Source organism: Hippoglossus hippoglossus, chromosome 8 (genome assembly GCF_009819705.1).
Source record: "Hippoglossus hippoglossus isolate fHipHip1 chromosome 8, fHipHip1.pri, whole genome shotgun sequence".
NCBI classification, from domain to species: Eukaryota; Metazoa; Chordata; class Actinopteri; order Pleuronectiformes; family Pleuronectidae; genus Hippoglossus; species Hippoglossus hippoglossus.
In genome coordinates this window covers 22,631,092-22,655,122 of record NC_047158.1, presented here as the reverse complement: position 1 = coordinate 22,655,122, position 24,031 = coordinate 22,631,092, and the positions used below count along the sequence as shown (strand labels likewise).

Here is a 24,031-nt window from a genome sequence, read left to right as displayed (position 1 = left end):
GTTGATAACTATTGATAGTTTTAAGAAACAACTCAACACCTATTTCTATCATTTTGCTTTTAATTCATTATATATTTTTTTACAACCATTGGTTCTTCTTTTATACCTTTTGCCAGTTTTATGGTTTTATCCAAAGTTATTTTTTAATGCTAACGTGTTGTTATTGATCTAAATTTCCCTCTGGATCAATAAGGGTCTCTCTCTCTCTCTCTATCTATCTCTTTGATTTTATTGTAAAGCACTTTGGGCTGTACTTTATATATGAGAGCTGCTGTATGAATACATGTATTATTATATTATTATAGGTGGTGCAGGATAAAGGAAACATTCAGGTTTCTAAAAAGGTCAAGAACCGAATTTAGGTAAAAGTCCATTGTGACTCCCCCTCCTTTCCAGGTGGGGGCGGTAATGCGCTGATAACCAACCGCCATTAAACCTGCGAGGAGGAGGAGGAGGAAGAAGCACTAGAAGAAGAAGCAGCAGAAGTTCCGCCTGCTCCGGAGCTGCAGCATCTGATCCGATCCAGAAACTGAAGAATATTCAGGTTCGTGAAGATTTAAATCCGTCACAAGTGCAGAGTTCGACTTTAAACCGTGTGAGTGGACTTTTTCAACCCCCGCGAAGACTCCAGCTGCTCGTTCGAAGGCGACCAGGCCTCGCGGGCTCCTCGCCATGAGTTACGGAAGGCCTCCGCCGGACGTCGACGGCATGACTTCGCTCAAAGTGGACAACCTGACGTACCGGACCTCCCCAGAAACCCTCCGACGGGTGTTCGAGAAGTACGGCCGGGTCGGAGACGTGTACATCCCCCGGGATCGATACACGAAGGAGAGCCGCGGCTTCGCCTTCGTGCGTTTTCACGACAAACGCGACGCCGAGGACGCGATGGACGCCATGGACGGCGCGCTCCTGGACGGACGGGAGCTCCGGGTTCAGATGGCCCGGTACGGCAGACCCCCGGACTCCCACAACGGAGGCGGTGGAGGCGGCGGCGGCGGTGGCGGCGGAGGAGGTGGAGGTGGAGGAGGAGGACGGCGAGGAGGAGCGCCCCGGAGGAGCGGAGGTTATGGCCGCCGAAGCAGAAGGTAAGAACCAGTTGATGAGTGCGACGCGGTAAAATCAGGCTTTTCGCTTTGTCCTCGACCAAAACACCAGAAGACGTGTTGTGTTGATCTGAAACTGGCGCGGTTCACTTCACCATCCGGCGGAGACAAATATAACATAAATGTAAATAAGTCAACAGTTTCTCCGTAAATAACCAAACTCCTGAATTCACCAGGAGAAAGTAATGATCCAGTATTGATCATCATCACACGTGCTCAGATAAGTACCCGCGAGTCAGAATGCCCTGAATAACTAATTCTAATAGTTTTCTTACAATTACCACCATAAACTCTCTCTATATTTATATTTATAGCACTATTCTTAAAAAAACGTTACTTATTGCCCAACAAGATATAAAACCACATGAGATAAAGCAGTGAAAGTAAATAAATATTATAAATTGTACAAACTAACGAATGTAAGTCAAACATTCCTGAAAGCTTAGTTAGAAGTTATGTGAGTTTAGTTTCTGTTTGAGTTCCACAGTGAGGTGGCTCTTGTAACAAAAGATCGGCCTTTGCCACAAACTGACCTGAGCAGGGAGGGAACATGCAAGCTCAATAAATCTGAGGTGTCTTTTATTTTTGCAGTAATTGGGATTGTAATCTCAGGACATCTGATCTGCTGATGTCAGTGAAACTCTGATATCTGTTGGGGTGTCCGTGTGACTCCCTTCAGGTCCCAGTCTCTCTCACTTCATTTCCAGCTGTTTTCACTTTGCTGATGTTAACACAACCCACTGAATGTATTCAGCTCTTCCCGCAGCCCGAGACACAAGAGACGCAGCAGGTCCCGCAGCAGGAGCCGCTCTCGTTCCCGCAGCCGATCCCGCTCCAGCAGATCCCGCTCCTACTCCAGATCCAAGTCCCACTCTCCCAGGACCAAGACCCCCAAGCCCAAGTCCCATTCTCGCTCCAGATCAAAATCCAAGTCAAAGTCCAGGTCCAGAAGCCATACCCCTGCCTCCAAAAGAGAGTCTAGGTCCAGGTCTAAAAGCCAGCCCAAGTCCGCAGCAGAAAACGGAGGTGAAACCCCGTAGAGCTCTGCACATCAGCAGCAGGTGAGTTTGATATCAAAGCACAGACATTTCATATCAAGTTTTATTTCCCTAACCCTCCTTTTCTGCAGATAATTCAGCAGGTGTCTGGTGTAATTTCAAGACTAAATTAAATCCAAACTTTTAAATAGCAACGTCTCTCCTAAGAAAAACCCTTCTGGTCAGTAGACAGTTTTTTCATGCTTGAGTTAGTAAACAGGCTCTTAACTTTTAAGAACAGTTAAAACAAACCTTGAATGTTGGTTTAGTGCTGAGGTACCACTCCTCCATCGGCCCCTCGGGCATCAGCTGTCCTGTAGGAGGAGGGTGTTAGGGTAGTGGTGCTTGAGAGGAGTTGGGGTTTGTCCAGGCTCAAGTCATCCCCATTTTGTATAATTTCACCTCTATTCTCGTGTTTACTAAAGAAAGCTTTCTGAAATTTTTAACTTCCTCCCTGTGACTATAAAGTGAGTTATCGGCGCTCTGTCCAGTTCGTTGTTTAAATCCATAGGCGAAGCTGGTGGTGAGACGTCCTCGACAACAGAGAGTAGGTTGTTGTCATGGCGCTCCATGTTGAGCTGCTGGTCACTGTCGACTCACCGAGGGGCATGGTGCACATTCAGAGCTATTGGCTGCTGGTAAAACACCCACATTCACGACTGTTCCCTCCATAGCTTCATGCTTTTACCAGAAACGCGTAGATATGAGGAATCAAACATGTGACGTTGTTTCACGTGGATTTAAAGGATAAGTTGATTTTTAGATCATTAATGTTGCTTCCTGTTTCCAATCAGTTAAGTTCAGCAAAATAAACATCGTCTCATAAATTGTGCACAAGTGATTTTTAACAAAGACGTCTGTTGGTCCGGCTTAAAACTGGAGGTTTGTAAAAGTTACTGTCTCACAAAACCCTGTTTCTAACTTTTCCTTCTTTTGGCAGTTTCAGGTGATGACGTCAGAACTTCTTAGACAGGATCCCACACGAGCGACGTGTTCGGCTGTTAAAGGTTATTACTGTGTTATCCATGCTTTGTTCTCATTTATTTAGCTTCAGTACAGCTTTTTTTTTTTCATGTCATCGATGTGCTGTGATTTTTTTTTATTTCTTTTTCATAACGTTTTATCATTTATAAAAAGGGTGGAGGTCGTGTTCAGACATCACTTTCAGATGGTTCACTAGATACTCGCAGCGTCCTCTCTGCAGCCTGTATCATGGAGTGAGTTCTGCAGAGTCTCGCTTGCTTTTGAGTTCTTCATTGCAAACGTTCATATTGTAGAAATGTTGACCTGGGGGGGACCTGCTGTTTTATGCTAGCTTCTCTGTAATCTCACTCTGTGATACAGGCGTCAACATAATGAGACATAAACATCAGGGCCTCACTTCAAACATTTACTCCTAAATTTCTTTTTCAGTCTGGAATAAAAAAGACATCCAAAGTGACCCTAACCATAGTAAATGTAAGGAAAGGCCTTTAGTTTTCCCTTACTTCATTTCTCACACACACACACACACCAGTTAACTCGTTAAATTGAAGTAATCCCTCATTAAACAACACAAATGCTTCCTTCCTTTGGTTGCTGCCGCTCAGGGTGTTGTCTGTGTAGTCAGGACAGTTGTTTATTCTAACTCAAGTTAAATATAATCACATGTGAAGTACAGTAAGTTGAGTGCAACTTTCAAGTGTGGGTTAAGGTCATCAATGTGTAGAATGTGTCATGTCCGATTTTAAGGTAAAACTCGTCTCCTCGAGTCATTTTATTTTAAAGGATATCATTTGCTGCACTCTTAGACACTGTTTTGTTCTTCATTTTCTCTTTTTTAATTTCTGATCCTAATCCTGCCTGTATGTGTTTTTGTGCACTAGGCGCAGTTGTGTAGCAGTTGAATATTGCTGGTTAGCTGTTAAGGTGGCCTGTTGCTCTGCTGAGTGCTTGGATGTATCCAGTATTCTCCAGAAAGCTCCTGTGACTACCAGTGGTACGGTTGCTACAGTCTCATGCTCTGTACCATGACATGTTTATTTCCCATGTGATCCAAAAATGAGACCTTCAATAAAGAATTATTTGGTATTTTTTATGGCCTGTTTTTTATTCCTCAGATTATTTTTGGTGTTTAATACATGCCGTTGATAAAAGTTTAACATGCGCTTTAGACTGATGATTTGATCTTGTTTTCTAATTTGAAAAGTAAATGGACCCTCTGCAGTAAAAACTTCTTTAAATGTAAAAGCTTGTTCTATACATGGGCTTGTTTATAATTCATCAGTTTGTTATGTCGCTTTTCTCAATAAAAAAATATTTGTATAGCCCATATTCACAAATCAGTCTCATAGGGCTTAACAAGGTGTGACATCCTGTTCTTAACCCTCAACAAGAGTAAAATCAACCATATTAACAGGGTAGAAGCCTCATTCATGTGAGGATCCCTCACCCAGGACGCACGGGACTGCAATAGATGCTGCGTGTAGCTGAACATATTCACAAGTGAAGGAATGGGTTGTAAAAAGTAGGGGTAAAATATTATTACATGATAAACAGCACAAATATGTCTCAGCCTAAGACATGTATGTTTATATATATAAACATATAAACAATGCAGTATGAGCAAAGTACAGTTTTAAGTTTCTCCATTAAGTGTAGTGTTTTTTATATAATTGACTATTTAAATATTTGTACATGCTCCATAGAATTTCTAATATATTACTGATTTATCTACAAAATATGAAAAATACAATTTGTGCTCCAACTAATATTTTAATACGTTTCTTACCTATTTGTGCTATGTATATACACGCACTTCAATTAAAACTGTTACTCTTAATTACTGCCTCTTATGTGTGAGTACACCTACATCTCTACGTCTATACATCTGTCTATACATATATACATCTGTCTATTCATCGATCCGTCTAAATATATAAAACACTACTAATAACTAGTAACTTTGCAGTAAGTGTAAATTTAACTATTAAAAAATAAATATTCTGAAATATAAGTTTTGTATTTTTCCTGTTGACCAATATTCTCAAATGGTGACGTCACCATTCCAGTAAAGTGGGACCTATTGGGGCGTGGCTGGCTGGTGACGTGGCGACGTGGTGACGTCAGTTTCGGGGCGGGGCAATAAAAGCTTGTTTTCCAGCCGCTGGAGGACTTCGGGCTCCATTTTGTGAGAAGCTGTGACGAAGCGAGTGTTGATCCACCGACAGAAACCAGACCAGGAACAGCTCCACAGGCACAGACCGCCGACTCACCGCCCGCTACACAAGTTATCATCCGAAAAGGAAATCCAATCTTATCGTATGTCCTCTATCCAGAACCTCCAAACTTATGGTGAGTGCCTTTTATCCGAGGGCGAAGACCCAGGGTGGGGGAGGGGTGGGAGCTAGCGAGGCTAGCAGGGCTAACGAGGCTAGCGAGGCTAGCAGGGCTAACGAGGCTAGCGAGGCTAACGTCCAGCTTCAACTGGAGCTTTTATCGCTTTGATTTCGGTCATCGTCACAACTCGTGTTCATCCAAGGGACCAGGTCCGTAGAACCACCGACCTGCAGTGAACCCGTGTGACGGTTTGAATTTCTGTCTTCGTCACCAAGCTGCTTGTTGTTCGATCGGCCGCCATTAGGCCTACATGTCCCCGCTAACGCGTTAGCCTATTCTTCTGACGTGCTAGCATCGATGGTGAAAATCGTGTTTCTGCTAATAAATCCACCATGACTCTGATTTGATTGACTCGTGTCCGAGGGGAGATATTTATCATCGATGTGCAAACGAAAGTTTCTACGTCATGACGGGGCCATTTCGTCCGATCGGTCGTGTTTACTGACCGGAAGCCGCCGCGGAGCTGTGGCTCCTGGCTGCCAGGCCGCAGTAAGCTGTTAGCTGCTAGCTGCATGGACGTCTGCGCAGTTTCTAATCTGAAATATGACACCGCACCGTGGGAATCTAGATTTTCACTTCATTTGACGTCGAAAAAACGGATAAAATGTGAAATATCTGGTTATTACAGAAAAATAGGGACATTTACTGGTATGACGATCGAACGGTGTAGAATCCAGATGTGTCTAACAAGCTGTTCTTCTGCCCCCTCCTCTCCAGACCCCTTTGCTGATAAGGGTGATGACCAACACCCAGCTGGGACTGAGGACTACATCCACATAAGAATCCAACAGCGGAACGGCAGGAAGACCCTCACCACTGTCCAGGGCATCTCCTCCCAATATGACAAGAAGAAGCTAGTCAAGGCCTTCAAGAAGGTGGGATTTTCTGTTTCAATGTTTCTCTATCCAGTTGGTCTTGAAGACCAGGTCATGGCGTGTCTGACTCACAGGTTTATTGTTTTGCTCCTAAACAGAAGTTTGCCTGCAACGGGACTGTGATTGAGCACCCAGAGTATGGTGAAGTGATCCAGCTGCAGGGTGACCAGCGCAAGGATATCTGCAAGTTCCTCACTGATGTAAGTCAGAAGAGTCCGACGGGGTTATTTTCATGCTTTGTTTGGAACATTGGTGAAGTGGGTCAGGGGTCGTTTTCACTGATCAGCCCTTGTTCTGTCTTTGCAGGTTCACCTGGCCAAGGATGAGCAGCTCAAAGTCCACGGCTTCTAGAAGCTGCAGATCAGCCCTCTCCCCGACTCTCCAGGAAGGCCATTAACCCCCCTCCCCTCCTCCCTTCCTCCTATGTGCTGCTGTTGGCCCCCCCCTCGTAGTCCCACCAGCTCCTACTAGCTAACACGAGATTTACCTCTTGACAAACATGGGACTCTGTAACACCGACCCCCTACAACACCAGGGGGCAGGCTCGCTCTCTCAAAGACAGGCCACTGCAGCTCCACACAACATCAGGGATGGGGGTGATGACCCCGCCCACTTCCTCCTCCCCCTTGTTTATTCCTTTATTTTTTATTTTTAGGTATTGTGTCGCAATAAAGACACTATTTCATGTAACTTTTTGTTTTGTATTCAAGGTGTTTCAATAAAACGATGAGTCTCCATGTGTTGGAGTTGTGTCATGGGGAACGGGGGGGGTCACATCTGTTCCAACTGATGTGGATAATTGAGAAGCCTGCAGCGGGGAGGAGGGGTCGGGGGTTTGTCTGCATGATTTCTCAGTCTTGTTTTTTCCTTAACATCACATTGCTGTTTACATGTCTAGCTGCCTGCTCTCAGGTTAGAGAGCTGACTGTCTCCGGCACCTAAAATGTTTAATTTAATTATTTGTTCAATTATTTTCCTGCTAATGCAAGTTTAAAACTAAGTGGATGTTCTCTGGTGATTTAGTTCAGAGCGAGTCCCGTGTGGACGGCTGAGTCGGTTCACTATGATCACATGAACCCTCTGGAGTGGGAACAAGTTAATGCTGGTTTCTTTGGGAAACACCATTGAAGGTGGTTGAAATAAGTCATTTTGGATTAACTGGTAAATAAAGTCCTGTTCTGGTGGATGACCAGCTTTCTCATCCAAAAACAAAACTCCCCAAACCTGTGTTTAGTCACACTTGAATCTTTAATTTCCTCTATTGCAATAATGTATAAATAACTACGTAGTAATGCAGTTAAATTTAAAGCCATGGCCAGGTCACACTGTGCTCCTATGACTGACGAGGGATCGAGTCTGTTTTGCAAAATCCACATTTGGCTCAATAAAGTTCATGCAGTTGATGAGCCTGTCCTGTTTTTTTTCTATGCGTGTTTGTTATATTTATTATAAACGTGATCTCTGGACCAATAGACCAATTCAAGAATGCTTCGTCAGTTAATGATGCAACAACTCGCATGGAAGGTGTCTCTGGGCTGAACCACATTGACCACATGCTTCTGAGGATGTTGGAACCAACTGGATTCACTTAATGTGTCCTGTTTTTTATCTTTTTAGCAGAATCAGCTGTTCAGTTAGTTTGCATTGGTCGAACCATGCAGTGACAACCCTTCAAATATACGACAGAAAAGTAAAAACATACTTATGTCATCACAAATAAATGACAAACAGACTTCATGTGTTTAATTGAATGAACACGGAGATCAATGCAAAGAGTTGATTTAATGAACTAGATGAACTTTCTTACAAGTAGTTCAGTAGAATTGAGGTGATTGAGCATCAACAGAGAACTGAACTCACTGAGGTAGAATGTGAAGACTGTTGTTGGCTCCACCTGTCGTTAGAAACCGAGACTCAGCACTACACCAAGAGGGAATTGCTTGTGGTTTGGTACAAACGTTCACCTGGACTGAGCTGATTCGATTTTGGTGCCGTGGGTCAAAGGTCAAGGTCACAGGACTGTCCGAAGGGAATTTCATTACATTTGGTACAATTCACCTGGATTAACTGATTAGATTTCAGGGGTCAAAGTCCCGGTGGCTCAATAAAACAAGTGTTTACGTGTTTATTTGGTAGTGTTCCTCTTGTTGAGGGTTAAGAACAGAGCATGTTGCATATGGACTAAACAAATAAAATGTGATTGGGAGGGGAGAAAGGATGTAGAAACATGTTCACGTGCTCTGGTTGAGGAACTAAACCACAGGCCTGTGATTCTGCTTTATTTATATTCTCTCACACATTTTCATCACCTCGCGTTTTTTATTTTGCCTTTCGCCTTCGCCCTGCCGCTCCTTTGTCCCTCGCTGTGACCCGTCGGACTCCATGGTAACGCAGCCGCCGCCAAAGCTAAAGCTAAGTGTTGTTTTGCTAGCAGGCGGCAGAATCAAAGCTTTTTCTACTTTTAGCAATAAAAACCTAAGAATGTGACTTTACGTTAAATCTCCCGACGACCACCCACGAGCTCTGATGAAGACACAGGAGCGACCTGAGCGGTGAGACGCTGCCAGCGGGTTCACTGCAGTTCAGCTGTTAGCTAACTGCTGTTAGCTAACAGCTGTTAGCACCCTTTATATTTATTATTCCTGTATTTCCCGCTGATAACTTGTGCTCCTGCAGAGAACCATGTTCCCTCTGGAGCACTGAGACCCTCTGAGTCTTCTCAGGTTCCATCAGAGGAGGAGAAGCTGCTGTTAAACACACTGAACATCAGAGGAGCTGCTTCAGGGAAAGACTTTAAAACTAAACTTTAGAATTAAGAGAAGCTTTTCTCTTTACTTCAGCTTTGAACTAAACTCTCACTCCTGCACTTTTATCATTTATCACTTTCTTCTTTTCTGTGGTTCTCATGTTACTTTAAATCTGTTCTTATATGAATTACATTTTAACATGTTATGTTCATTTGATCTATATTGTATGTGAAGCACCTTTCAGAGGTCAAAGCTGAATTTATTGTTTGAAAGGTTTTATACAAAGTTTATTATCATTACTTTTACTCAGCAGGGGTTGAAATGTATTCAGTTACTCATTAGAAGTAGAGTACTTGTACTTGAGTATTTCCTTTTCACGACTTTCTTTACTTCTACATTTACACACAGATTGTGGTGAATGGGATTCTCTGGGAATAATTTGATCAGACTGAAACACTTTCCGTATATTTGTGAATTAGATGTTTTTTGGAGTGTTAACATAAAAACCAGGTCTGTTTTCATTCCAGATGTGATCCCTGTTGAAGATTTCTCCTCAAACAGACACGATGCCAGTAAGAATTGATTCTTGGATATTTGATCAGATGTAATATCTTCTCTGTCAGATTCACTCGTACACGTGACTCTGTTGGTCGTGTTCCTCAGGTGCTGAACATCTGGGAGCTGTCCATCCCGCTCCCAGCTGTTCTGATGATCACTCTGGGTGTTTACATGACGGTTCTGGGCATCGGGCTGTGGATCCGATTCTGTCTCAAGGTTGGTGCTCGGAACGCAGTCAGTGTATCTGCAGAGCAACGTCTAATGTCAACTGAAGGAAACGTGCACAGGTCGATAAAGGACAGGCTCCTTTTCACTTGAAACTCATTTTGATTAAAACAAAACGTTATTTCATCAGACTAGTTTTCACATAGAATCTAGATTTTATCATATAAAATTATAGATTTGTGTTATTGAGGATTCAAAAGAGATTGTTCATATTAAAAATACAGATTTCCCATTTCCCACTAATATATTATTGTTGGGGTTAAAATGAACCTTACATATCAAACTGCAACTTTTATTAGTTTCACATGGATTAAATTATTTTAATTTTAAAATTGGATTCAACTTAAGGTCTTTAACGCGGTGAACTGAATGAGCGGACTTCTTTTTAACTATATTTAAATACAAACAAGATCATCGGTATTATATAAAATGATACCAACATAAAGTTTGAGAAACAAGCCAACAAAACAAGAACCCACCAATGAACCAACACAAGTTATTACTGAGTGAAAAGTTCTTCACATCCTGACATTGTTGACAGTTATGATCCGTCTCACCGAGGCTGAGACACAACAGGACGTCCACGTCTTCGCCAAGTAGCAACCGAACAATTCTGTACTTATCAAACTATGTTTTTATTATCAGAACAACTTAAAGTAAGTAAGTTAGTAAGACTGGTCTCTTGGTTTCCGAGTGGACAAAGTTCCAAACAAACAAATCATCTAAACAGAAATCGAGCATCGCTACATCAATCAGATATCAACTAATGAAATTCAATAACTAAACATCCTTATTAACCAGAAACAGGCGACTTCCTGGTCAGATAGTGGGGTTCGGTTTGTGTTCCTCTGTTTGTCGCTACACACGAGTTCAACACTTTAAAGCTCTGATTTCTGCAGCTGTCTTCTCTCTCAGGACCGTTGTTCCTCAGACTACGGTGACTGCTGTCCCAACATCTCTGTTTGTGAACAGTGCTTCAGACTGGCTGAAATGTGCAACTGCCGCCTGCCAACCATGCGTTCATGTCTGGCCGATTCGTGTCCTGCTCCGACTGTAAGTAACCGACAAGCCCTCTGGATTTTATCTCCAGTCTGGTCTTCTCATCTGCACCAAGACTGAAGTTTCCACTTGAAACACTCCTGTTCATTTAGGAACCAGAGTCTGACACTGTAGAACGGGAGCTTGTCAACAAGGCCAAAGATTATCTCAAGAAATACATTTGTGAGTTAGAATGCGACAAAGTTCTTGTTTTATTCTTATATATCCAATCACACGAGACAGGTGTTGTCATGTTTGTCTAATCAGGATCGTCTGTGACTTGTGGTGGAAAAACTCCTATTTACAGAAAGTTTAGAGACATTAACATTTAGTGTCGGACATGTTTTCCCAGTGTGCCAAGTGGGACTGTGCCTGCACCTGTCAGCCTCCCGAGTGCGAGTCCTGCAACTGCCTTTGCTTCGAGATCAGGATCAAGTAGAAGAAGAGGACTCAGGTAAACTTAGGCCAGAGTCAGCAACAGGCTCCTCGTTGCACCGCTGGAACTTTGTAGTAGGTCGACAGGCCGGAGTCTGTGATGAAGAAAAGTTATATTTATTTACAAAAATCGTAAATTTAGCCAAGAATTCAACAAAAATAACTTAAACCATAGAACAGATTCACTTAACTGAATCCTGAATTAGTTGAATCTAGTTCAGGAAGTTTAAAGTGAACTGGGTCACAGATCTCATCTCTGGTTCAAACACATGGATCCAAGAGACATTTCACCTGTTATTGAGTTCACAGGAGGTTGAGGGACGGAAGAAAGGATGAATGATGATGAATTGATGATTTATCTGGATAATATGCAGCATAAACATAAATTAACTGATGCGTACAATTACTACCTCAAATAATAAATAAATATGAATAAGTTCCTTACATAATTCATGCATCCACTTAGTAAACAAAGTGTCTGAGTCTGTATGGAAGAAGCCTTTTGTGTGAGTAGATATTGAAACAGTTTCTTCTTTGTTTCACAGTCGTCATGTGTCGGATCACACAGAGGTTCTGCTGTTCTCCATCTGGAGGCACCTTGTCTGTTTTACAGTAAATTCAACCTTAATGTGTTTTTTATTATTTCTCAACGTGTCTGATCTCCTGCCTCCGTCTGTGGCTCCGAGTTCTGGCTCCGTCGATTTTTATATTCTATTTTTTAATGTTGTTTTTGTGGAATTTGTATCGTCAGACTTTAATGTTCGAGAATGTTGTAAAAGAGACTGAAGTTGCTTGTTGCTGTTATTTTATACATTTATATTTTTCTTTTTCAAAAGTTGTATTAAATTCTGAAAAGTTAAAAATGGATTCGTCAGTTTACTTTGTCCTCAGATGTTTTCAGATGTGTGGGGGGTGCAGTGGTGTCAACTGACCTAAGTTCAGTTAGTTAAAGCTGGTTAAGACTTTTGAACGTTAAGACATAAAATCACCTGTAAACATCCAAATGTTTTTTTTAAAGCTTGAACTTTTCTTTTCAGGGACAACAGAGGTTTTCAGAGACTTTGTCCAAATCCACGTTTCTCATTCTGCCTCCAAGTTTAGTGGAAATCTGATCAGTAGTTTTCATGTAAACACACATGAGTGCAAACAGTGCTTCAGATTCACTGCAGTTTTATTTCATGGAAAGATTTGACTTCAAGTTGTTCATCAGTGTCCAGTCAGACATCCCCCCCCCCCTGCAGCTGGGGGAGGACGCGAGGTAGTGGACTGTTGACAGTTTTCTTTTCATCAGTTCACGAACCACAGGGGATGAGATGAACTCCATCTGCAGCGTAATCAATAAGAACCATCGCTCTGCATGTGAGCAATGAATCACTGAATCACACAGTATTTAAAAAAAGATTCAATCATCTTCAGTATTCAGAATTTGACACAAAAGATTATATGATTGTTATTTAACTGATTAAAAAAAGGTAAAAACAGGTGCAGAACCATGAGATTCTGGAACGAGAGGCTTCACAGTATCATGTTTAGTGCAGCTTAAACAATTCTTCATCTCAACACATTTCATATAAGACTGTAAATTCAAACATTAAAGGAGACATATCATGTTTCTTCACTGTTTCGTTCCTCTACTGTTTTAAACCATGAATGTAGAAGTTCTGCAAAGTTCAAAAGTCTGTGATAAAAGGAGAACCCCCCCCCCCCCCCCCCTGTTCTTCAGACAGGAGCTCAAAGTGGTGAAGATGAACAGAATATGTCTCCTTTAAAGTTTCTGGAAGATCATCATCATTTATCCGTTTGTCGAGTGTTGAGTCTGCGGCGAGTTCTCAAAGGAAAAGTGCCGAACACAATCTGCTCCTCGTGCTGGAGTCGAGTCACAGATTCCTTCTTTACATTCACGTGTCAGTCACATCATCACTAATCACAGATCAAGCTGGAGGTTTCTATAAGAAGAGCTGGAGACTCAGTGAGAGGAGGACGAGGTGGAGGAGGAAGTGAGTGAGGGCCCCGCTGCTGCTGGTCGGGATGGAGGTGGAGGTGGAGGTGGAGGTGGTGTTGCTGCTGCTGGAGGCCGGAGACAACAACTTCCCCAAGTTCTCAGAGAGGAATGTGTTGTACTTGTCCAGTTTGGGGAAGACGGTCACAGTTACCGCTCGTGTTTTTCTGGTGGAGCTTTCAGCTGATAACACGGCCGCCTGGAACCAAGAGCCGTCCTGCTTACACATCAGCGGGCCCCCAGAGGCCCCCTGAGCAAACAGCAGAGAGAGAAACATCACATCCAACAAGCTGTTTGGATCTGAACCATGAAAAGATCCACATTCAAGCGGTTTTCAGATGTAAAGGCGTGGAAATTGGTTCAGACCTTTTCATACTGTATTGTCAAAATCTCTATTTGTCCTTTAAAGGTGCAGTGTGTAAGATTTAGTGACATCTAGTGGTGAAGTGTTGCAGCTGAATACCCCCCCCTTCCAAACATGCCAGAGAACCTGTGGTAGCTTCAGTCGTCATAAAAACCTCTAAAGGTTTAGTTTGTCCAGTCTGGGCTACTGTAAAAAACATGGCTGCCTCCGTGGAGAGGACCCGCTCCTGATGTAAATATAAAGTTTTAAATATAAAGTATTTAAATATAAAGGCTCATTCTAGAGTGAAGAAAACAACAATTAGTACAATTTAGATGAAACACACAAGTGAAACATCACTAGGATTATTTTATATTTCATTTCTGCCAATAGAACCTTTCACCTGAATCTTACACACTGGACCTTTAAACGATCTTAATACTCTGACGGAGAAAGTTGCTTCACACGTTTTATTTACATGACAGTAAATAGTATTTTTCTTGATTTCACTGAATGTGCTTTTCTTAAAGAGAACATTCGTTGAACTTCTCTTTTTCACCTGCTGTGAATGAGACACGAAGTTTGACTCTTGTTCGTAAAGTAAAACTGAAGCTAAAGCCAGGACATCGTCAGCTGAGGGTCGACACCCACATTAATAATATCACAATAATAATAATAATCTCATTATTAACCTTCTCCAGGTTCAGACTTCCTGTACAGAAGCTGTCCGTCCCGGACGCGTTGCCGCAGTCGGACACCGACGTCTGGACCTCCTGCAGAACTTGTTCCTCTGAAGTGGAAGAATAAGAACATGTGAATCACATATCATGATGTAAGACGTGTCAAACCGTGAGAGGAACTCACCCCCCCCTCGTCCAGAGCTCCAGCCGGAAGCCCAGCACGTGGAGCCCTCACTGAAGCTCCGCCCAGTGTCCAGGCAGAGGGGCTGGATGTAGTCGGACAGCGTCGGTCGGGATTCCAGATGCAGCACCGCCACATTGGAGCCGGTCAGGTTGCTCAGGGTGATGTTTGTCACGCTCAGCGTCACCTCAAAGGGATTCGACCCTTTCTGTTTCAGACGACCCAGGACGACGGTCCACTCAGACGCTGCGGGTGAACTGTGGGAGTGAGAGTGAACCACATGAGGCCTGAGGAGAACTCGAGTCTTTAAACGCCTGATGTGCTTCCATCCCATAGACTCCTCTTCCTCTCACTGTCCAGAGATGAAGCTCAACAGATCTGTGTTGTACTCTCCTGGTGTCTTACCTTGAAAACAGTTGGCCTGACTCAGCACAGCGTCCACGGCCACCAGTGTCCCGCCACACACGTGACTTCCATTCCTCTGCAGACTCGCCATCCACGGCCACACGCCAGCCGTCACCACTGAGCTCCCCCCCAAGATCCGAGTATTCAAGGGGGCTCGGCCGCAGACCACAGCTGGAGAGAGAAGACAGAGAAGACAGTTCAGCCAGTTTACCCAGTTTAAATAGAACCAGTGAACAAGTCTCATTTAAAGGTTAAAAACCAGCTGATACAGAGACTCACGTTGGGCTGTGGTCGTGGGGGGGGTGGTGGGAGGCAGAACGATGGTGGTGGTGTTGATGGAGGCAGGATGATGGGAGGCCGGACGATGGTGGGTGGGAGACCTGGACAGGTGACGCTCAGGTCGCTGTCAGTCCCACTGGAGGAGAAGGTGACGTAGCCCGGCTGGTTGGTGGTGACGTGGCTGTTGATCCATGCCTGATAGCGGGACACTCGGGTGTAGACTCCTGGGAAATTAGGCAACGCACAACCTTCTCCAAAACTCACCACGCCCTCCTGGATCCAGCGGCTGTTCTGCTTGCTCACCATCGGGCCGCCGGAGTCTCCCTGTGGGGACAGGAAGCGTCAGGAGACAGGAACTCCTTCACAGGAAGTAAAGACACAAACAGGCGGTGAGATGATCACCTGACACGAGTCCTTCCCTCCGGCTCGTAACCCGGCACAGATCATGTTGTCTGTGATTGTACCCACGCCGTAGTCACAGTTACACCGTCTGTTCCCCACCACCGGCACCTCCACCTCCATCAGGTTCTTTGGGGAAGGAAGTGGAACTGAACAGAACCAGTTCAAAGAAACACGTTTTAAAACTCGTCTCACTTCAAAGGAACAAATATCAATCACTGTGACGTCAGGTTTGTCATGTGTCATCCATCCATCATCCATCATCCATCATCCATCATCCTCCATCATCCAATCATCCATCATCCATCATCCATCATCCATCCATCATCCATCCATCATCATCCATCATCCACATCCATCCATCATCCATCATCCATCATCCATCCATCATCCATCATCCATCATCCATCCATCATCCATCCATCATCCATCATCCATCCATCCATCCATCATCCATCATCCATCCATCATCCATCATCCATACATCATCCATCCATCATCTATCCATCATCCATCATCCATCATCTATCATCCATCATCCATCATCCATCATCCATCATCATCCATCATCCATCCATCATCCATCATCCATCATCCATCCATCATCCATCATCCATCATCCATCATCATCCATCATCCATCAATCCATCATCCATCATCCATCATCCATCATCCATCATCCATCATCATCCATCATCCATCATCCATCCATCATCCATCATCCATCATCCATCCATCATCCATCATCCATCCATCCATCATCCATCATCCATCATCCATCATCCATCCATCATCCATCATCCATCCATCATCCATCCATCATCCATCATCCATCATCCCTCATCCATCCATCATCCATCATCCATCCATCATCCATCATCCATCATCCATCCATCATCCATCCATCCATCATCCATCATCCATCCATCATCCATCATCCATCCATCATCCATCAATCCATCATCCATCCATCATCATCCATCATCCATCCATCCATCATCCATCATCCATCATCCATCATCCATCATCCATCATCCATCCATCCATCATCCATCCATCCATCATCCATCATCCATCCATCATCCATCCATCATCCATCATCCATCATCCATCCATCATCCATCCATCATCCATCATCCATCATCCATCATCCATCATCCATCCATCCATCATCCATCATCCATCATCCATCATCCATCCATCCATCATCCATCATCCATCATCCATCATCCAACATCCATCCATCATCCATCCATCATCCATCCATCATCCAACATCCATCCATCATCCATCCATCATCCATCCATCATCCATCATCCAACATCCATCCATCATCCATCCATCATCCATCCATCATCCATCCATCATCCATCATCCATCCATCATCCATCCATCATCCATCCATCATCCATCATCCATCATCCATCCCTCTTTCTTTACCTCCTGACCCGATTCTGCCCCAGCCAGTGACCCAGGAGTCGGTACCACTGTGGAAGACGCTGTTGGGGGCGGCGAGGCAGACGGGCCGGATGTAGTTGGTGAAGGTGACGGGTGAGGAGAGCTTCAGGAGGGAGATGTCGTTGCCAGTGGTCAATGAGTTGTAGCTGGGATGCTTGATGACCCTTGACACGGTGCGGGACACCTCGTTGGGGTTGGACCCTTCTTGTCTCTGACGTCCCAGGTACACGACCAGGTTGTTTGTGCTGGAGCTGCGATGATCAGACGAGAAACTTAATGCTGTGGTTTATTTTAAGATCTTGTCTGGATCAGCTGTGCTGGAGAGACGCTGGGTCGATCTCCCAACAACAGCCACACCACAGCGCCCACTGATTTCATTCTTTAATTAACACAAATCAACACAACAAAAGTACATTCAATAAATCAACCATGAATCCACCAGGCTCTTCTGCCAGTTTGACCATGGGAGGGCTTCACTGTGATGATCTCTCTCCTGGTGCAGGGACACTATCAAATACACATTTAGTTCAGTTATTATTTGTGTCTTCTCACCTGGGGAAGCAGTGAGCAGCTGTCAGCACCCATTCTTTGTTAATGAGCGATCCTCCACAGAAGTGACTACCAGATCTGTGTATACTGGCCTGCCAGGGCCAGCTGCCCTCAGGGGCCACCTGCCCCCCAACGATCCTGGTGTTCAGAGGAGGTCGACCACAATCTGCACAGAGACACAACAAACACACAACATTCAACAACACACAGTCTGCAACACCCCCGTCCCCCTGGGACTGAGATCGTAAACACACAGATGAGGATGATGATCTGCTTCTACTTCAACATACTAATCATCTCAGAGGTCGAGACCTTGAATCCCAACTGACACCTCACCTCTTCAGAACTGATTCAATGTGTGACAGTGTTATTTTTTAAAATCTTGTTTTAAGTGACTTATAGAATAAAAATTATAATTATCATTATTATTACGACCCTGTTAACAACAACAACATATTCACAGAAACTTACCAGCGAGTTGTGAGCGAGACTCTGAAAAACAGAAAACAAATCTGAGTCATCACTTCAACAATGAGTCATCACTTTCATTTCTATGTTCATATAAACTCATGATTCATCTTTCAGCAGCTGGAGACAAAGCAGGTTTACAGAGTGACGACATCTCAGCCTGTCAGTAAATCTCTCGTACAGGAAAACGTGCGATGAGCAACTCGACGACACTTGAAAACCGAAGCTGCTGTTGATTGAGTGTTAAAAGTTCACGTCTTTGTCCTTCAACGTTCTCTGACAGGTTCATCAAATACGTCTCCGTGCGCTGCTCTCAGACTGGTTTGACTGCCTCGTCTCAGGTGGTTTCAGCTTCTACTTCCTGGTGTTTCCACTTGATTTTTGTGGCTGCAGCCGTCGTGTGTGACGACAGACACACAGCTGACGCTCACTCAGTGTAAAACACTTATCTGAGACAAGAGGATTATTATGTGCTGAAGCTACAGCAGATAATTATTCAGTCAGTTTCTCTCCATCATTCCCATCGTATTGTCATTAATGTTGTTTAATCTATAGGTTGAGATTTTTTAGCCATGCATGGTGTCACTTCCTGATTTTACTGATCATATGATGGAGAATCATTTTCTGATCAACCTAAACTTTAGATTTTCTCTCTATTATTTATTGTGATTGTGATTGTGACTCTATCGTGGATCAATATATTTGATGACCTGACCTTTGACCTATCGGCTCCAAAAGTTAATGATGTGGAGATAAACTCCCAAATGATATTCTCGCCAAGTTTGTTGAAAATGACGGGGGGGGGGGGGGGGGGGGGGGTGAAAACAATGCCTTGCTTCAGGCTGTGTCGGCTCAAACAAGTTTCCTGCTGCTCAGTGTCACATTTAATGAGTGAACGTCTCTGAAAACAAACTATTCACTTGAGGGACTTAACGAGTCATCGACCCTCTCAGCCGGACATGACTGGTCACATGGTCACATGATGCCAGAGGTCACATGGTCCCACTGACCTCCCACCTCAGGTTAACGATGCTGTCATCCGTCCACTTACATGTCAAAGTGAAATGACTGAAATTACAAAACTACAAAAAACAGATGGAGAAAAGAACGAGGTTTGTGCTTCACATGTTTTTATCACTAAATGAAACCTTTGAATGTGACTCACTTCCTGTTGTCGTGTAGATTCTGTTCTTTGACCCAAACAGGACGTCTCACACATTCAATAATAAAACCTCATTATTCTCAAACTCCTCAGAATCAGTTTAAAAGGAAAAATATTGTTTTAATTACATATAATTATTTTTGTTATTATTTTACTGTCACATTTTGATTTATCTACTCAACGACAATCTGTAAACGTTTCGTGTAAATAAGATCAAACGTTCCTCACAAGTCTTCACTCTGCTTCCGTCTGTTGAGCATCGAGGTTCATATTTTAAATTATTAATGTGAAAAGCTGAAATCAGGTTGATGCCGGGAAGCAAGAAACTCTTTTCTCAACTTTTACACTTATTGTCTCTTAATTCATGTGAGATAAGAATTAAACTGAGTAAAACAGTAGATTATTGTTACAATATTTGACTTTAAACAATATTCTGTGATAAAACAATACTCAGGTTCACAGGAGGCACTAATCTTTAATTTAAGATCTTATACAACTTCATGGAACCAGGACGGAACAATGAAATAAATGATTAGATTCAATTAAATCTAATTTAAATAAATGTCTATTTGCTGGTAAAAAGATCACAGATTAAGTTTATTTAGGGATAATCTTTTTAATATTATTTACAATTTAAAAAACAAAATAAAATGTGACGTTTTAAACTTTTGAAACCTGATGAATCTTCTTTAAAAAGCAGATTTTGTTGAACAGAGAATCTGATGCGACTGTGACACGTTTAAATCCGAGTTAAACTGATCCTGTCGTCCTGCAGCTTTAAAGACCACTGAGCTTCTGGGTTTAATGGTTTTTAAACATTGTCCTACACATATTCTGGTTGTTTTTCATGGACGAGCTACTTGTTTCCATGACTTCACTTCCTCCTGAGAGTTTTGCACAGATCTGAAGCTGAGGATGGTTCTTACCTGGCGTCAGGAGGCTGAGCAGCGTCGCCACACAGACGACTTTGCAGAGAGCCATGAGTGAAGGTGGAAATCCTGTGATCTGCTGCAGCAAACTTATTTATTATCTCTCTCTCTCTCTCGGCCCCGTGAATACTAAACATGCCTCGCTCTACCTCTGACATTGTTACCTGCCGGGGACACGCCCACACAGCTAACCACAAATCAGCTGCTTCCATTCAGCAGAACATTAATCACCACATTAATATGCCACTTTTACATTTGTCCTGAAAACCAATTAAAAGCTCAATAAAAGTCACAGTTTATTTTTAAAGATGTTGTTGATGTTTCCATTCACATCACTGACACGGTCGAATGATCCAGGATCAGTTTTTAAATAACATCTGTGCATGAGAACTTTTCTTTTTCCTCTCGCAGTGAGGACGACCCCTCAGAGCTTCCTAGTGGCCCTCCGGGGCCCCGACCCAGAGGCTGGGAACCGCTGGACTCAAACTAACGTCTTAAAGGGCCGGAACAACAGCAGCTTCAACAAACCCTCTCACCTGCCGACATTCCTTCACCCCCGCACAATGAGTGTCTGCTGCCAGACGTCTGATTTCTCACTGTTCAGGAGAATGAGCTCAGACTGAAAGAGAAAACTCTGTGCAGAAAAGGAATCCATTGATTTAACATTGTGAAATTCCAAAAAAAATATTTTACAAGTCCAGGAATTCACTGTATTTGTGCACATCAGTAGATTGATATTAATATAATCAACATAATCAATGGAATCTTAAAGCAAGGTTTTTGTCCCAATATTGTTCCAGGTGCATCTTGTACAAAACTGGACGACAAAAGTCCGATGAAATGATCGTTTCTCCTTCGGCTGCAGCGACGTCTTTCTCTATCGTTAAAGAAACGCATCTCAGAGCGTTTAACACTAGGGGGCGGAGTCTATATATGATTTAGAGAAAGTATATATTTCTTTATTAATTGACGAAACTTCCCAAAGGACAAATAAAGGTTATTTTATTTTCAGCAGTGAATGAAATGTACAACAGGAGGTGATGAGGTCGTCACGTCAGTTACGGATTCTTCACTCGAGTTAGAGGAAACAGACGGTCGACATATTTCTCTGATGGTTTTCAGATAAATGGTTTCAGGAACCAGGTCAAAGCTCGGAGGCGTCGACGTGCACAGAAGCTGTAGAAGTTCAAGACAACACAGCTCAACTGATGTGTGACTTCAGGCGTTGACGTTAAAGTACGTGAACTTATCGTCTTATTCTTACTTTCCTCGATGGGGACAGAGCTCATTAGCATCTTTTGTAGCCATAATTAAAACACTTCAACCAAAAATGCAAAAACTAAAAACAAACGAAGGTGAAACTCTGAAATGACCTTTGACCTCTGATGAGGATCATCAGGTTTACAAACCAGCACATTCTTAACGAATCTATAGTCAATCAAGAAATGACCAATGAGAGACTTTTTCCTCTTTTAACAATATGTTTATCGAGTTCACGTCCACTTTATCCACACAAAGGAAACGCTTCAGTGGAACCCGACGCCGCTCGCTCAGCTGCAAATACCTGAACTCAAAGTACCGGGGTTTTTTCTCTGTGTTTCTATTGGTCGACGGCCTGATGCTTCCAGGAACATCATTTTCCATGTAGAGGAACTGGTTCTGCTGGTTCGTCCAGTAACACTTACTGATGGTAAGTGTTACTGGTGATGAGTCACAGAGAAACAAAAAGTCCTCACAGCAGAAGAAACACAAACTACATGTGATAAATCATTAAAATCATGTCCTCGCTCAGAAAACGTCCCCCAGAGGAAACGGGTGTGGAGCCGTCACTCACTGACCTGCTGCTCTTCTTCTTCTTCTGGACTGAAAATAACAACCTGTCACAGACTGTGGGTCCGATCAGCAGCCGCGACGCCAACATGCAAAGTCTGTGTGACGCAGGACGTTTGCATGTTTTCCTCCTCGGCCTCATGTCACTTTCCACGGTTACATCTGCACACGCTCAAATCGGTCCTGTCCTCGAACTTGACAGAAATATGGACAATGCGTTTCCGTGTGCAGTTACGTTATTAACAAGTGACTTTGATATTTTTACATGAAAACAATCAAAAGCTCATTTTTGTGCCACAATTCAACTTGGTCTTGATTTGTTGCTTTGAGAAGAACTTGATCTTGATCAGATCAGCAGCCGTTCACTCACGTAGCCGCTGGAAATCACAACTAATGAACAAGTTCAAAACGATCTGAAACAGAAGTGGAGCTAAAGAGTGTCGACATCAAAGGGTTTGGAAGATGAACAATGAGATCAAAGTGAGGAGGCGTGGCCGCGCGAGCAACGCCTCAGGTCCATCGAGAGCTTTCACTCACGACTCCCATCACAAGGTCGCTGTTGAATGTTCCACAAGTGAAGAGTGTGAGAGTCAAAGTCGTACAGTCGACCCAACACAACTTTTCAAAACTACACAAGAGTAACACAAACCTGAGCAGAGGACGAGATACAAAAACTCTCAAAACTGCAAATAAATCAAATATTCTTTAAATGAATCACAGTCTCGTAATAAGCAAACATGACTGAAACATTTTGATTCTGCATTAAACTGATATATTCAACAAAAAGGCCCAAAAAACGGTTCTGCACTGATACATCACATTTCATGGAGCTGACGCTTTTATCCAGAGCGACTCACAACAAGTGAATCAAGCAAGAGGAACAAACCAGAACAAGAAGAATCAAGAAAGTACTATTTCTTCAAGAAAGACAAACTACAAAGTGCGACATGTACGCAACTACTAGTGTTTAAAACGGATGCTGGTAACTACTGGTAACTACTGGTAACTACTGGTAACCGTGAGGGAACTTAAAGACCAGTGGAGCTGCTGCTTTCTGGGTGAGCTGCAGAGGTCGGCAGCAGCAGGTCGACCTGCCAGGAGGGAGGTGCAGTGGTCTATAGGCCTGAGATGACCAGAGCCGGGACCAGAACCTGAACCAGAACCTGAACCAGAACCTGAACCAGAACCTGAACCTGAACCTGAACCTGAACCTGAACCAGAGCCTGGACCAGAGCCTGGACCAGAGCCTGGACCAGAGCCTGCGCCGCCCTCTGAGTGAGAAGTATTCTCCTGATGTTGTGCAGCAGGAATCTACAGGAACGTGATGTAGCAGTGAGGGAGAGTTGACTAACCCACCCAGGTTCCTACAGGTCTGGGTGTGTGTGTGTGTGTGTGTGTGTGTGTGTGTGTGTACTTAAAATGAGTATTTTCAGGGTTTCAGTTACATTTCGGACTTTTTAAGAGCATAAAGAATGAAATTTAAAACGTTCAGAGTCAGAATTACTGACATTTCATTATGATTGAAGATGAATCCTGAACGTTTGTAGACGATCAGTTTTATTAGTGTTTTAATAACTGTTTGAAAAAGAACTTCAACACAGATATCACAAACTCCATCATACATCATAGACATGATGCCGACATGTTATGAACATTAAAATTAAAAAGACCCAACTCAACGTATCTTAAATATTTTAACCAATTCAATTATGTTTAAGACTTAAAATTCAGATTGTTGAATTAAAATAATGAAAACATCAATTATCTTGTTGCAGTTAACTTGTTAAGTTGTTCAATATTAGCTGGAATGTCTTTTATGATATATTTTATTACATGTGTGATGAATGTTTCAATCCCAAACATTCATCACTAGATTTCTTCTCTTGAAGTTAATTTCTTGAATAACTACACGAGTCATCAGCTCCATCAGATTCATCGTTTGGTTTTATCAAC

The 24,031-nt window shown here is 43.1% G+C and overlaps 4 protein-coding genes across 9 annotated transcripts; 2 read left to right on the top strand and 2 right to left on the bottom strand.

Annotated features, from left to right (window-relative positions):
- Positions 1-435: 435 nt before the first annotated feature.
- srsf2b (serine and arginine rich splicing factor 2b) lies at positions 436-4,215 on the top strand. 6 transcript variants are annotated; one of them, XR_004614649.1, is made up of 5 exons: positions 440-899; positions 991-1,085; positions 1,858-2,164; positions 3,081-3,147; positions 4,006-4,215. XR_004614649.1 is itself a non-coding variant. In XM_034592659.1 (4 exons), exons 1-4 carry the CDS (start codon positions 673-675, stop codon positions 3,088-3,090), a joined length of 627 nt encoding a protein of 208 aa, XP_034448550.1. In that variant the 5' UTR covers positions 436-672; the 3' UTR covers positions 3,091-4,215. The 6 variants fall into 6 exon arrangements, 4 of the variants coding, with proteins under 4 accessions (XP_034448550.1, XP_034448548.1, XP_034448549.1 ...); XM_034592659.1 differs by having other exon boundaries at positions 436-899; positions 1,870-2,164; positions 3,081-4,215; XM_034592658.1 differs by having other exon boundaries at positions 3,081-4,215.
- A 1,074-nt stretch (positions 4,216-5,289) lies between these two features.
- Positions 5,290-7,796, top strand: eif1 (eukaryotic translation initiation factor 1). Its single transcript, XM_034592661.1, has 4 exons — positions 5,290-5,473; positions 6,236-6,393; positions 6,492-6,593; positions 6,700-7,796. Exons 1-4 carry the CDS (start codon positions 5,443-5,445, stop codon positions 6,742-6,744), a joined length of 336 nt encoding a protein of 111 aa, XP_034448552.1. The 5' UTR covers positions 5,290-5,442; the 3' UTR covers positions 6,745-7,796.
- A 4,892-nt stretch (positions 7,797-12,688) lies between these two features.
- On the bottom strand, positions 12,689-15,095 carry LOC117766142 (serine protease 27-like). Its single transcript, XM_034592884.1, has 5 exons — positions 14,953-15,095; positions 14,603-14,856; positions 14,431-14,528; positions 13,518-13,645; positions 12,689-12,749 (listed from the first exon to the last, which is right to left on the bottom strand). Exons 1-5 carry the CDS (start codon positions 15,093-15,095, stop codon positions 12,689-12,691), a joined length of 684 nt encoding a protein of 227 aa, XP_034448775.1.
- LOC117765985 (serine protease 27-like) lies at positions 15,015-20,375 on the bottom strand. The gene is made up of 7 exons (XM_034592652.1): positions 20,246-20,375; positions 18,161-18,181; positions 17,693-17,855; positions 17,123-17,391; positions 15,686-15,831; positions 15,284-15,607; positions 15,015-15,175 (listed from the first exon to the last, which is right to left on the bottom strand). Exons 1-7 carry the CDS (start codon positions 20,298-20,300, stop codon positions 15,149-15,151), a joined length of 1,005 nt encoding a protein of 334 aa, XP_034448543.1. The 5' UTR covers positions 20,301-20,375; the 3' UTR covers positions 15,015-15,148.
- Between the last annotated feature and the right edge of the window lie 3,656 nt (positions 20,376-24,031).

Coding starts and splice junctions, on each gene's coding strand:
- srsf2b (XM_034592656.1), top strand. CDS start 673: ATGAGTTACGGAAGGCCTCCGCCGGACGTCGACGGCATGACTTCGCTC. Junction 1,086..1,857: donor TATGGCCGCCGAAGCAGAAG/GTAAGAACCAGT, acceptor GAATGTATTCAG/CTCTTCCCGCAGCCCGAGAC.
- eif1 (XM_034592661.1), top strand. CDS start 5,443: ATGTCCTCTATCCAGAACCTCCAAACTTATG. Junction 6,394..6,491: donor TAGTCAAGGCCTTCAAGAAG/GTGGGATTTTCT, acceptor GCTCCTAAACAG/AAGTTTGCCTGCAACGGGAC. Junction 6,594..6,699: donor TCTGCAAGTTCCTCACTGAT/GTAAGTCAGAAG, acceptor CTGTCTTTGCAG/GTTCACCTGGCCAAGGATGA.
- LOC117766142 (XM_034592884.1), bottom strand. CDS start 15,095: ATGGCGAGTCTGCAGAGGAATGGAAGTCACGTGTGTGGCGGGACACTG. Junction 14,529..14,602: donor GAGCTCTGGACGAGGGGGGG/GTGAGTTCCTCT, acceptor CTTCCACTTCAG/AGGAACAAGTTCTGCAGGAG. Junction 13,646..14,430: donor GAAGTCTGAACCTGGAGAAG/GTTAATAATGAG, acceptor CTGTTTGCTCAG/GGGGCCTCTGGGGGCCCGCT.
- LOC117765985 (XM_034592652.1), bottom strand. CDS start 20,300: ATGGCTCTCTGCAAAGTCGTCTGTGTGGCGACGCTGCTCAGCCTCCTG. Junction 17,856..18,160: donor GTCTCGCTCACAACTCGCTG/GTAAGTTTCTGT, acceptor GTCTCTGTGCAG/ATTGTGGTCGACCTCCTCTG. Junction 15,832..17,122: donor GGGCAGAATCGGGTCAGGAG/GTAAAGAAAGAG, acceptor GGTTCTGTTCAG/TTCCACTTCCTTCCCCAAAG.